The sequence below is a fragment of the Apus apus genome, chromosome Z (genome assembly GCF_020740795.1).
Source record: "Apus apus isolate bApuApu2 chromosome Z, bApuApu2.pri.cur, whole genome shotgun sequence".
In the NCBI taxonomy this organism is placed as follows: domain Eukaryota; kingdom Metazoa; phylum Chordata; class Aves; order Apodiformes; family Apodidae; genus Apus; species Apus apus.
Window position 1 is genome coordinate 24,507,724 of NC_067312.1, and position 14,923 is coordinate 24,522,646.

The 14,923-nt window shown below is 36.6% G+C and overlaps 1 protein-coding gene across 4 annotated transcripts in view; it reads left to right on the forward strand.

Moving 5' to 3' along the window:
* HOMER1 (homer scaffold protein 1) overlaps positions 1–14,923 on the forward strand; it is a 123,429-nt gene that overhangs the window by 35,614 nt on the left and 72,892 nt on the right. For all 4 annotated transcript variants that reach the window (XM_051643629.1, XM_051643630.1, XM_051643631.1 and 1 more), the window contains one exon: positions 4,339–4,481. In XM_051643629.1, the coding sequence (XP_051499589.1) occupies positions 4,339–4,481 (143 nt within the window). The remainder of the gene's footprint in view (positions 1–4,338; positions 4,482–14,923) is intronic.

Genomic DNA, 14,923 nt, shown 5'->3' on the forward strand with positions numbered 1-14,923 from the left:
TACTGCAAATCAAAACTGGAAAATATACATGCCAGACTTAAAATGTTGTATTTCTGTTGGCACTGCTTTAAAAATCACCCTTATTATTTAGCAGTTAATTAAAGTACTAGATAAGGTACATTGCCCACCCCCTGCTAAACAATTCTAAAAGAGAAAAATAATGTGCTTTTTTCTGCATTCATTATGTCCCTACAGATTGAACCTTTTTAAAAGTATCTCTACTATTTTAACAAAACCCTGCTCAGGTGTTTGTTGTTCAGTAGTTGATGGAACCCCACAAATACTACTGGTGTGTTTGAGTTTCAATTCTAACTGTTCTGCAGAAACCTGTTGTGAAATAGGAAGGAAAAAAAAGCAACATAGGAGATAACAACAGAAATCTCTCCAAAATAGAACAAGTATTTGTAATTCAAGAACTTCCCAGAATTAGGCAAGTTAAAACTTAAAATCAATCTTACCTAAAGTCTGCTGAAGTCAGACTGCTTCTCTAAGGTGCTATAATCTTTAGGAAACAGTTGGTACTATTTTTCTATGTATTTCCATCAGAGAAGTGCCTCAATGGCCAGGAAGCAATAGTCCTGTATTGATTTATATATATATATATATATACACACACTGTTTCATTTGATGGCATATATTCTTGTGTGTGTATGTGAAACATCCATTAGAAGGAAAGTAATACATAGCCAAATTTGCAGCTACTGTGTAGCAGGTTTCCTTTTCCCCTAAGCTATGCTGCTGCTGCTGTTAAACTCTGCGTTCTTACTGTTTCTTTAATACTGCTTGTTCTCCTATTTACCAGCAAGCTTTGCTTTAATTTCCTAGATTATCAAATAATATATAAAATCACTATTTACTTTGGCTGTCCAAAGCAGGTTACTTATCCAGAGAAAGACAGTGGCCTTGACCAACAAATTACAAGAGAGATGCTTCTTTGTTATGTTTAAGTCCCACCAACTGCACAATGCCATCTTTAAATGAAGAGGGAAGCATTGTTTCTGTGTCAGAGAACTTGTGCTTTTAACCCATTTGTATTAAGGTGGATTCATAGAATAATACACACTTTATCTATACCTGGTGTGTTTGGAGGGTTCAGTCTATAAATAAGTTACCTATTTTGGTACTTCTGAGACGCCCTGTGCACAAAGGTACCCCATCTGGTGTCCCTTTAATGCAGCTTTAGGTAATAAAGCTTTGTAGTGCTCTTATCTTTTTTATGTTAAATACTGGCTCCCCCGCTGTGCCACCTCCTATTTCCCAGACCCATCTTTTAATATAACAATTATTTTTCTCATGTTATAAGCTCATAGATCTTACAGTGGTCTATTTTCAGTTGCAAGCTTGCCTGTGCACTGAAAGAGAAAGACTCTTATCTGGAGTTCACTGAGCTACATGAAGCAAGAACCTGACCGTGTTGTTCCCTGTCCCCTGCCTTTTTTTTTTTTTTTTTTTTCCCTTTCTTGAACTGACTTTCATTAGGTTCGAGTACAGAACCAAACAGCAATTTGTGCAGTTTGCAGTCTCACCCCATCAGTCTTACAACGAACTGGAGCCTGAACCTCAGTTCTTCTTTTTCTCTCAGCAGCAACAAACTGTCCTTGGGTATTTCTTTTGACCCCAGGCATTTTAGATTAAGACCTCTGTTAATTTCTAAAATTGTGTGGTGAGTAATTTGCTCAAAATAGTCATGTCTGTTATTCTGAGTCCCTCCTATACAGACTATTAGGAATAGCTATTGACTGGAAAGTTTTAGAATTACAACTATTTTTTAGTTCAGGGTTTTGCCAAAATGTTAATTGTTTATCACCTGCTGCCTTTTGTAGCCTCCACTTGTAGCCTTCAACTAGTTTACAAGAACAAGGCTTTTTGCAAGCCAATACTGAATATGATCCTCCATTTATAGGAAATGTTGCTCTCGACTTTGAGTCTTAACTAGATGAAAAAACTCCCATTTTTTAAAAGAAGGTAGAATCTAGCTGTCATCATCACCTTCCACACCTTTCTGGCGTCCCTTAATGAAAAATTTTGTTGTTCAGCATTTTTGTTGTTTAAATTACTTTAAGCATTTGCACCACAACAACTGTCAAATTTTTGCATTTATTCTGCCATGTTTCTCACATAATGAGAGATGTGTACTTTTATTAACCACTAAATTAAGTTGTAAACCTTTTAATACTGACTTCAAGTTCTATTATATTTTGCATTCATTAGGTTATACAATGCACATGCACAAGTGTCTCCATTCTGCACCTTCTTATTAAATTCTTATGATTAAAAAGCAGAAATAGTTAGCTTACACTGGTTTAATTCTACATATATAAATTACTTTTTATAATGTAAGTGCTATTTTTTATTGTAAGAATGCAAATTGTTTCCTACTTTCAGGAAGAAAGAATCTTGTTATTTTATACTCAAAACTAGTAAGTATTAGTACTTTAAAAGTAAAAAAATAAATCTTGATTTCTACAGAACAGTTTTACTGAACTGAAACTGAATTAAAGCTAAGTGTGAAAGGATAGCAGAGTTGACAAGAGTATTAGGCAAATGAAATATTTTATGCAAGCTACATGGTTTTGTATCATCTGATTTGATAAACAGTTTCCACTGACATTAAATTAAAGCCTTTATGGACCCAAGAGTTTATTTTTTATTTCCTCCTCTTCCCAAACTACACTAGATATTCTGAAAAATGCGTAACACACCCTAAAACATGTGGATGGCTTGTATCTTTAGCTAAAATTCCTACAGCAGTATTGGTAGATCCATAAGCCCGAGGCCCATGTATTAAAATGTTTTAGGTGTGAATGTATAAGAATTAATTCAGTAGAAGAAAACCATTCGTGCTAGTTCCACCTAGGCTTATTTTTCAGTAAAGCACCTCCATAGACTTCTAATGTGAATGAAATTCAAGTGACAAAAATTAATTCAATCAAACATCAGTCTATGAATTACCTAAAGGTTCACTGCCTGTGAATTCATGAGGGGCTGTTTTTGTACAAGAGAAGCATCACATTCTAGTATGTATTTCTTCCACCAACAATACAGGTTAATCAGTGCTCTCACACACTCTAAACTATCCCTGCCTGATAAATAATTTATTTGCAGTCAACTATTATGAAGCTGTCTAGGAATAAAGCACTATAGACAACAGAAAAAGACACACAGAATAAAACGTTTACAAATGTTTGCAAATAATATGTTCCCTTTTATAATAATTAGAAAGAGTAAAAGAAGTTTATAAACATCTTCGTGAGATGTTCTGGTATAATGGAAGTTTTTATTCCATACAGTTATAGCTTCATACACCCTGTTAGCTTCAGACATACTGATACAGAGCTGGGGAAGAAATAGTGGTCAGCTTAAAAAGAGATTTTCACCTGTCTAACTGGGAGAGCAGGTTAACTTAATTCTAATGTTCAACTGTATAGCTATTATATGGAAAATGCAGTACTTGAATTGAAAATAACAAGTCTTCCTGGAAATCAATAACATATTATAAAGCCTGATATTTCATGCATTTAGGAAGAAAGCATTAGCAGCTCTCCTATGGTATAAAACCACTATTGTATCATATATGAGTTTCTGGAGGATACTGAACTTTGATTTGCTCACCAGTCCTGGACTTGCACATGCTCTGAGGATTAGTGTCTTTCAACAGGATGTGTAAATGTGAGTCTGACCCATGTCTGTTCTACTATTTAAGAGTTTGTCAGAGATCTGCAGTGTCTAAAGGAGCTCTGGCCTTGCTGTATGTAAGTATGCAGCACTCCAGTGATGCCAAGTAGCAGTATAAAAATGGCAATGCCTGCAGTATGTAAACTAAACCTAACAGAGGGGAATTAATAAAAAGATCCCTTAAATTTCAATCTCTTACAAACAAAACACATGCAGTCACGAAAGAGTCTTTAAAACAAGCAGATTTTACTGCACATATCAAGCCACCTTTTAATGGTGACTAAATATGGAACAGAAGAAAAGGAGGAGTATGTGGTTCTAAAATAATGAATAAACCAAACCAATTGCAGCTTCTATTTTTTTGTGAAGTGTAATACTGTTTTCTCATTAAGTATTCTGTACACTTCCCTGGCAGTGCTGTTCTTCATAGCTCTTCTCTGTTTAGTACTGACTGCCAGTGGCATAATTCTGCCAGCTAGTGATTCAGAGACCATAACGTTTGTTCCAGTGTAGAAACTCACATAGCATTCCAGAAAGTTACTTTTTCCACAAACTTTGTAAGTATTTGTGTATAATTTAAGAATTAATGTTAGTGCTTAAATGCACATAGCCTTCCTGGGCAGGTCAGTTTGTAATTCTAATGTGTTGTTTATTTTACTTAAGGAATCAGCTGGAGGGGATATTCAGTCTCCCTTAACGCCAGAAAGTATTAATGGGACAGATGACGAGAGAGCGACACCGGAAGTGACGCCGAACTCAGAAACAAGGGCTGAACCAACCCAGAACGCATTGCCATTTACCCATAGGTACAGATTCCATTCCCACATCCTGATTAAGTGATACCTGTTTCCTTCCTTGTTAAAGGGACCTTCTCCCATATTGTGTAGAAAAAATACTGTGTTGAAACATAGCTGTCAATCCAGCCCTCCAAAAAAAACCCCCCAAACTGGACTGGCTTTCAGATTTGCAATGTAATCTTTGTTGTTGTTTTTTTTAAAAAAAGGTATGGGAAAATCTCTTGGAAAAAGATCTGGGGGAACATTACTTTAGTGTTTAATCAGCTTAACATGAGCCCTTGAACACTGGTTAGTGCAGGTGTCCCTTTAACAGGAAGAATTGTGTCAATGTCTGAGATCTTAGTAAAATTAACTGCTTCATAGAATATTCCCATTAAATTATTTTTGCACACATTCTTTATATGACTGATAAAACTGGATGTCAGCCTTTCATTGAGGAGTTGCTGGAAGAAAAGGAACTCTTACAGCACTTCTGGATTATGAAGTTTAAATCAGCCTTGAACAGTCCTCTGACAGTTGAAAACATTTTTCAACTTTTCTATATATATTTGAGAGAAGTGTAGCTCTGCTTCAAATTGAATTATAATGCATTACACAAGGAATGCTGTGCTCTGTTCTCTAAGAAAGCTATGTCTGTTTATTTAATTATACAAATGAATTAAGACGGATGTATCTCGCTTATTAGAAATGATTGTAAATGGGTCACTCTCAAGAAAACACGTAATGTATTGAGACCGTGGAGAATAACTGAAGGAACTAATAAACTTAGAACAGAGCTAGAAATACTAGATTAATTTTTTAAACCTCTTGATCGAAGGTTGTGGAATACCAGGTCATCAGATTAAATCATTAAATTCAGAATGAGCAGAGATGGAATTGCAATTGTGCAGGACTTGGTTTTTGTAAGAAAATATTACTATTAAACATATCTGGAAAAAAGTAATACACATTTTCAAATGAGAAAAAAAGATTGCACTAATTTTTTAACAGAGTGATTGTGTTTATTTTTATACTTCAGCTGTCATCAGTGCATCTATTACATGTTTTAGAAGACATGGGGATTTGTAAGAGTGCTATGTGCATGTTGAGGAGTGTTGCACATCTGTCAGTGTTCTGTAATGAGTTAATTGGAACTGTTTGTGTGTTGATACTCTATCAATATTTTTGTGGAAAAGAGTTGGTGTAAAGTCCACACATGAGTAGTAGTGTTTGTTTTTTAAAAAATGGTAGCTGCAAGATCTCCCGTCATAATGCATATGTAAATATGTTTTTTCTAGTATGCCAAGATAGTAACTGTGCTTCGCTCTGCATTGAGCATGACTGAAGATATGTCTTCAAACTAGCCAGTTGTATTTTTGGTGGTGTAGAGTAGAGGTTACAAAACTTTTTTGTGCTTTGCATTTTTCTTTCTATGCGCTTTGCATTTTTATTTCTACTGAGTGTATGTAGTGTGAGTGCCTGGTTTTAGTTTTTTGTCCTGTTAGATACCAGTTGCTAGAATTCATCTTCTGACAATAACTCTGCATTTTGAGGGTCACTTCTCATGATGATTCTCAACAGACCAGAGTTGTATCTTGCTAATAGTAGCTTATGTTTGTTAGTGAGCTGTTACTGAAGGAAATACACATTTTTAAACCCTTGGAAATAAATTTAATTTTGCACTAGATAAGGTTTTTATTATAAATAAATAAAGATGCATGAAACACATGCATGAAAGAGATGGAAAATGAAGCTTCCAGGATGGGCATGTTTTTTGAAGAGGCATTTCATAATACTAAATTAACAACTAGGTAGACATACCTACCTGCTTGTGCTGGCTGAAAGGGTGCTCTCTGCAGGCAGTCTGCTTGCCCTGAACTAAGAGAAACAAAAAATAAATTAGAGACTCCCTGGGCTTTTAATGTGTTCAGGGTACAGAAGGGGATTGTGCTACTTCTTGTTCCTTGCCTTTCTGATGATGCTATGTGTTGATGGCACTCCATGTGTGATGGAGAAGTATTGCTGAGTTGAGCCCTTTCCTTCTGCACCCTGGTAACTCCTGCAGGTCACTGAGTCTCTTCCTTCGGCACCCTGCATTTCGGCAAGGGTAAAGTTTTATCCAGTGCTTCTGGATGAGTGTAATGCTGGAAGGGCATGTTAACGTTGTCTTGTATGTGGCGATGCTTTCTATGCATTATTTGCCTTTTCTCCAGGAGCTGCAGATTGATCAATTGCTAGGTGCTTCTCAAAAGAAGAGGCCTTGTGGTCTCCATTCCAGTGAGTTCAGCTGTAGGGGACAGGAGAGTCACTGAGGCTGGCTTATGCTCCACTGAAATTACACTACTGGGGCAAGTTCACTTCTTCTATAAATAGGAAAGCTAAATTCTACTCTGGCATTGGCAATATTTACTTACCCTGTGAAGAACAAAAAGTAGTGGTTCTCACTGGAGGCTGGAGCCCAGGGAAGGCACATGTGGAGCTGCACAGCAGGAGCCTGAGCAGCCATAGGAGACGTGGGCAGGATGAGGTGCTGTGGCACTGCATAATGAGGGGGGCTGGTGAGGTGGAAACTACATTGCTGCCCCTTGGGCTGACAAGCTCAGCCAAGTGCAGGTGTGCCTGCAACAAAGGTTAGAAGGGGGCTGCTGTCAAAACCATGATACAGGTAAGGGGTTTTCATGTTTTGCATGAACTGGAAAGGTCTGACAGGAGTGAACAAGGTCAGAAATCACAGGTGTGGAAGTCATGTTTTAGTCTACATCTTACTACTCGTCATTTTTTATCTGCACGCCTGAAAAATGTTCAACTTGACTTTGTTATAACATGTCCTCACTGGCCTGATATATGTCCTCTTCTCCAAGTGTTCTCTGCACTTTTTATGTCTAAGTGTAAGTAATCGAGGCTTGTTATTTCAGCAGTGTAAGTGTGGGATACGTTGGTATCTATAGTTATTTTCTGACTACTTATACCCAAATGCCAAAAAAGCGCATTTAATCAAAAGAGTTTTGTTATTAGAACATTATTTCAGTCAATAATTGTAATTATTAAATATTCTCTAGTATATAACTAAAATCCCATTCATATTCCATGGGCCTAATAGAGCAGAAGTTTAGTTGCTTCAATTTATCCTCATCTGCAAAGTCTTAATGCTGTTCACTAACAGTGCAACTCTAGTCAATTGCTGGAGAGAGGATTTTGAAGAATTACAAGACTTGCACAGAAGACAAATCTTGTAATTAAACTTCTTCCCTTTTTAAAACTATCTATGATTCTTAATGTTGAATTATCAAGTCATATTACTTGGGAACTCCCGCATCCTGTAATACACTACAGCCTTAGCATTGCTCTCATGAGTATGTGTAACCAGAATGGATGAAAGTAACATGTAGCCTAAAACTGGCATTTTTTAAAAAACTTCACTGACACTCATCAGTCCTTTTCTGAACCATAGATAGTCCAGGGACGCTTTTTTTTTTTCTTTCTGAAATTTGTTAATCAAATCTAGTATTTAAAATAATTAAGACATGAAAAAGTACATATTTTCATTCTTAAGTAAATCTTCATTTCCTCAGACATCTTCCTTGTTATAAATATTTTCCACATTCTTTAAGTTGTGGTTTCCTTTTTTTTTTTTTTACCCCACCTGAAAGCTTTTGATCAAAAAATGGGGTTTGGAGAGAAAAAAGTTGCTAAAAAATTTTATCTACTGATGTGAGTCTGGCTTTTGGTGCATGGTATACAGTTCTAAGTCAACTGAATGAGCCCAAAGGAACACTGTACTAAGTTTACTCAGCCTTAGAGTATAATTAAAATATACAAACTGAATAGTGTATCTGGCAAACTCTGCAACTGCTGCTTGGCCTTTTTGGTAATTTTGGTGAACTTGTTCACCTACAAAGATAATACTTTTATTTAAAACAAGCTTTAGTCTATATTTTGGCATCTTATGAAGCCGATAAAACACACTTAGGGGAAAAAAAAAAAAGGATTCTTCTGAGACAAGCATGAAAGTCTTCAACTTTCTGCCAGCCATGACTTGAACTTGTTATCTCATTTTTTCTTGTAATACATAAGCTTGGAATTTCTGTTACATACTGTTTTGATCAGAAAATATATGTTTGTGTTTGTTGCTTGTTCATTAAAATTCCTATTTTTGTATTCTAATAAGTTTTTAATTGGGAAATTTGACTCATTGCCTTAGTGAAAATGGACTTACTCCAAATGATGTTTGTATCTTAGATATGTTACTGTCTCAATATCTTACAATTTAATAATGCTGCATGTAAATCCAATGCTGTACAACAAAGAAAAAACTGAAACCTTGTTGCTAGTTCATGTTCCTTCATTGAGTTTTCATTAAAAGTTGTGTGCAGAAATCTGTTCAGTAGATTTTTCACGTTGTGTATTAAAACTACCCCTACAAGCTTAAATATTTTAGTTAAGTTACAGTAAAGGTATTTGTTGAACATGCTGAACTGTTAAATTTGCTTTAAGGAAAAGTTTTTAGTTATTTTTATGGTGTTTTGTAATTTGAATTTATACTTAAATCCTAGTATTTGGATATTCACTAAATGGTTATGCATAGTTTAAGTAGGAGTCCTGGGGGTGCATATTACTTTTTTTTTTTTTTCTTCCTCTGTATTCTTGGTTTTGAATGGGTAATGTCTTATTGTGAGGAACCTTGGGAGCTCTCTAATCCAAGCTCCTGCTCAGAGAAGGTCAGCAATGAGATCAGACCAGGCTGCTCTAAGTTTTATCCAGTTGGGTTTTTAAAATCTTGTAGAATGGAGGTTGGTAAAGGTAGGATTTAAAAAAAAATTCTCTATAACATAAAAGGCAGTAACTGTCTTCACATTGCACAGTACTATAATGAACTGTGACATTTTAGGGCACACCAGAGGAACGCTGGTAAACTCAATTACTCTGTTGAGAAAAGATTATTATTTCTTGAGGCACACTCAGAGAAGAAACTCAAAGGTGGTATGTTCCTGCTGTTACTGTCAGCAAAGAGCTGGTTAATATAGCAGCTTAGAGATAGGTCTTGACTTCACCTCAATCAACATTTGTTTGATGTTGTGAAGGCAACAGCTGTGCTGTTCTTCAGTCTCTTGTGCTCCACCAGCCAGAGCCTGGTGGTCTCTGGAAAAAGCCCACAGGGAGGGATTTCTCTCCCCTTGTTCCCTAACCCCAGTTCCTCCTGCTTCCCACACTCTACCTAAGCTGCTAGGATCTAGCTCAAGTAGGCTATGCTTCAAAATAACAGTTCTTGCTAGGAAATTATTATTTTGAAAGGAAAGTCTTACCTTGTGTTCCTGTAATTATTTTTTTTTAATGTCTTTGCCTTTCTTGATTGTGACAATTTCTGGAAATTCTTTAAGGTATCTTAACATCCTGTTACATTTTTGTAAGTTTCTCTAGTAATGGAAGGACAAGTGGAGAGGACTTGTATCTGCTATTGGAGGGATGGTAAATGTGTATGTGTTGCTTAGCTCTTAAAAATGAAGGTACTCTGCAACTAATAGAGCTAAATTTAGTGGCTGGGGGAATGGATGAGAGTCAGAACTTTAAATAGCCTGACGCTTAAGAGAGTAATTGCACCGTCTCCCTTGTGCACCTAAGCATGTTCTAGTTTGAAGCATGAGAATTACCTGCTTCCTGCCACTTACTTAGTGAGAGCTTCAAGAGATGTTTCAGATGATGAGAGCTGGGTGTTGGAAATTAGATTATATAAATTATGCTTTCAGGTGCAAATAAGCATGCTCAAAATATACCTGTCAAGTGTGTTCTTAGAAGAGGAATATAATCCTTATGCAATTTATCTCTTAAAAAAAACCAAAAGCAACACAAAACCCAAACAAAAACAACACCAAAAACATATTACTTGTATTTTGTAATTTTCCCCTTCAACTACATACATAAGGAAAAAAAAAGGCCAGTAAAAATAATAATAATTAAAAATATTTAAAAAAGGAAATATCTTGCCAAATGAATAAACTTTACTTTTCTAAAATACATTCATTGCATTCAACATATTCAAAGTATGGATGACATTTAAAGATTGATTGTTAATACTTCAGCAATGCTAAACTTTGGCTCTGTGTTTTGCGTCATATGATATGTTAGATTAAATATGATTCAGTGGGGTGAGTGGTTTTGATTTTTTGTTGTTTGTTTGTCTGTCAAGTCACAATGGTTGATTTTTTAAGGTATTTTCAAGAATACAGTTTCCTGAAGTGTGTTACTCATTTTAGGAGTCTACTCTTAGCACACAGTTACTTTCTTTTTTTTTTTTCCCCCCTTTTAAGCACTGGTGAAGGAGCAACTATTTTATTCTAGATTTTCCTAGTAATTTCTTTGAGTAATGAAGGTTTTTGGTTGTTCGTGTTGATGCCAGTGTGTATGCTAGTTTAAATTTGTGAGCAGTGTCTGGGAGGTTTGCTTTATGGGATGGTTTGTATGTATATTCATTAGACTCTTGTGAGTTGTAAACTGAAACATGCAATTATCTTTTCAAGAAGAAAAACTAAAATTAGAGAAGATCTTCTGTAAACAGCTGATACCTCACATTTTCTTTACTCCTACTTCCATCAGCGTTTTTGATATTGTTTAGTGTCATCATAGGAAACCTTGCAACCAAGAAGTAGGTATAAGCTGCAAGCTGAACTTTTCCCCGGCCACCATCAAGGAGTCCAAGGAGTTTTCTTTAATACACCAGAGACCTCTCAGGGTAAATTTTGCTGAATTTAAGTCAGCATTTCCAACTATAACCAGTGCCTTTATGAAACATTTTTTTAACTGAGAAGTATTATTAATATCAAAAAGAGCAGACACCAAAGAAATGGTGCAGGTCACACACACTGTTCTCCAGAAAAAACACAACTAAATAATTTGAGAGGAAGTAGCCACTTCATAGCTTGGCTTTTTATTTTAAAATAATCTGTGGAAAGACTTACTACGAATGTCATGCCTTGTTTGGATTGAAAGCCTAAGTACATAAAATTTTTCAGCCAGCCATTAAAGAAACAGAAGCAAAAAGCCAGTAACACCTGAACTCCCTAGGGAAAAAATCCCCTCATAGCTCTTGGTCCCCTGAGCATCTAATTCTGTAATAGTCATGACCCTTGAATAGAGAAGCCTTTTGTGAAAAACAAAGGCAGAAGGGATGTTTTGCAGGACAGCACACTTTTCACAAGGTTTGATCACTCTAACTTCACTGTCTCCTCCTCATTGGTTAGGAAAGTTGATGCATCAAAGTGTTAATGACCAAGACAATGTAAACAACTCGTGCCCATAACTTCAGCCTGTAATGGATTTTTGGTGAGGAGATGGGGGCTTTCTTCACATCCTGGGATTTTGACTATTTGTAGCAAGAATTTTCTGTGGCAGTCTGTTCTACAGGTAAGGGTATCACACAAATTGCACCCATCTGCACACAAACATGCATTGCCTCTCCAAAAGGATCTCTTCAAATTACACACTGGCAAGCCACTTAAAAGTACCTTAGAATATAAAGGCTTCTTACACCTGTTTTGTAGCTCCTTTATTTCAAGTGCAAGACTTAGTCTACTTATCTTTACTAACATGAAGTACAGCGTTTATGCAACCATCTATATGAGCAGCCAAATGGCAAAGAAACTTTTCCAGACTTAACTCATCAGAAACAGAAAATAGGAAACTACTTTCTATCTCTAAACAGATTCAAATAGTCTGTTTTTATAAAACTGGACAGTTGTCTAGACTTGAGTTTCAAGGTACATACTCCCATCCACATAGAAATTATTGATAAATACTGCACAGTTTTAGAGAAAGGGAATTAAAAATAATTGAAGATTTGTGGCCTTCAGATCACTTTTAAGTATTCTGCAGAGCAGTCTGCTTCACTACCTTATTTCAATTCTTGTGTATTTAGTAATCTTAAGATTCATTTATTGTCAACTTTTGATGATTTTGTAAAGTCAGTACCCAGAACATGGATGAGCTTGTGTACCTTACGGTCATTGTAGTCATGGTAGAATGCCTCTGTTGTCTTCTTTAGAAGGAATGGAAATTGAACAGTTGCTGGACAGTTTTAACTTCAAAGTTCATAAGCTAAACTTAAAAAAAAAAAAAAACCCTCAGAATGCAGTAGGCAATTTGGGGGTTTGTTGTGGTGTATTAAAATATGTTATAACTCATGGCTACAATATATTCTTAAAACACAGCAGCACTCTTTTAAAGCCTGCATAATCCTGCCCCAAAAGCCATACTTTCTTGATTATTTATGATATGTATGTTTTAATGAAGAAGAGTCTCCAGCTGTTCAGTTGCTCAAGTACTTTAATACCTTCACCCAAAGTTTTTACAATGAGGGTGATGAGACTCTAGAACATGTGGCCCAGAGAAGCTGTGGATCACCCATCACTGGAAGGGTTCAAGGCCAGGTTGGATGGTGCTTTGAACTGTTTCTTGTAGTGAAAGAGGTCTCTGCCCATGGTAGAGGTGTTGTATTAGATGATCTTTAAAGGTGTCTTTCAACACAAACCATTTTATTTATTATTTTGTACCAGGAATTAGTTTTCTTTTTTACTGAAAAGACCAGAGCTAAAATTAAATGATCCAAAACAAATAACCCACCAACTCCAGCAAAATAAAACTAAACAAAAAGCCCAAATCTTCCAGTTAGTGGTTCTTTTCAAATGTAAGGTCTTTGTGTTTCCAATATACTTTGTCCCTCTATCCTGCACCAGGTGTAGTTTCTGTTTTGCCTTCTCTTCTGCTCTTCTGAAAGATCTCTGTGTTGTTGTACCTTATCTGTCAGCTTTATTCTAAGAGAGAGGATGTACATTGAGTATTTTAGGCAGCAGGGCCAAACCCAGCAGAATGTTTGAGGGAAGTATTTTTTAAAAGGGGGGGGGGGAAGAAGAAAAATCTGTAAGTGGGTATATTTTAGTGAAAGTGAAGCTTCATTCAATGCATCTGATTGATACTGGTTTAGTTCCTTCTCTTACTGCTACCAGCAGCTGGGGAATTTACTTTACGTCTGAGCTGACCCATCTTAGGCATCATAAGTTGTGGAGTGTTTCCACTTCAAGTCTTGGTGAATTACTAATTGTGAATTAATCTAAAATTAATCTAAATGCACTACATGGATCCTTGGATCTGTGCGTTTTGCCATTTATGAAGTGTGTAGATGGTGTTAATGAAGCCCATATGGACTTAAAAACTAGCTAATTTTTAATTTATTAGGTAACTTTCTCCTAGGGGATTGACCATGAAACTCAGATCCAATTATAGCTGGCAACAACTATTTTAAGTTATGGATTCTATTCCTGTTGAAGATAGATGTGCTAATGTGCCAAATTCTGGTAAAATTAAAAGGAAGCAGAGGTGGAGCATGAGTTTTGGAGCTGGCTTCAACTCTTACTCCTTTGCTGCCTCATTGATGCTGTAGTTCAAGCTTCAGAATTGCAGTTGAGTGAGTTGAGAGAAGGGCCACGAAGATGCTTAGACTGGAGGACCTCTGCTGTGAAGACAGGCTGATTAAGTTGGGGCTGTTCAGCCTAGGGAAGAGAAGGCTCCAGGGAGACCTTATAGCACCTTCCAGTACCTGAAGGGGCTCTGGGAACGCTGGGGAGGGGCTTTTCACCAGAGAGGGCAGTGACAGGACAAGGGGTAATAGCTTTAAGCTGGAAGAGGGTGGATTTAGGTTAGACATTAGGAAGAAATTCTTTGGTGTCAGGGTGGTGAGGAACTGGTACAGGTTGCCCAGGGATGTTGTGGATGCCCCATCCCTGGAAATGTTCAGGGTCAGGCTGGGCAGGGCTTAGAGCAACTTGGTCTGATGGAAGGTGTCCCTGCCTATGACAGGGAGCTTGGCACTAGATGGTCTTAAAAATACTTCCGAACCCTAGCCGTTCTATGATTCTAGGAATTAGCAACTGTAATTAGCAGTCATACCTTGAGCATCTGGTACAGGCTGCTCCCACAGTGACACAGAAAGGAGGTTGGGTAGAACTGTGTGAATGCTTCTGTCACCTGGAATATTTTTCACTCTCAGGCACATATGGCTTAGGAACTAACTATGCTGTTGTCTGTTGACTTCTCCAGTTCAGAGCCATGTAGTTGTCTGTGAGGTAGAAAGAAATAATGGTGAGCTTGATGAAGTCATGTGGTGGTCTTAGATATTTATTGTCAGGATTCACCCAAATGGATTGCCTCTACCCACTTCTTGAAATAATGCATTTTTAAAAACTAAAGTTTGATTAAAAAAAGCAGTTTAGAAAACTCTCCATATTAAAAATACATACTAGCTTCATATACTTTTAAAATACTGTTTTGTATTGAAGTGAATCCCTTATGCAAAAAATAACTTTCATCAAAGTTGTTTTATTTTTTATTTAGAATTTATCTGGAAGAGAGATAACTGAAATTCATAAGGTGTATAGCTGTATTTTCTTTGAGGGATCATTCTGCATCCCTACAAGAGATGCAGG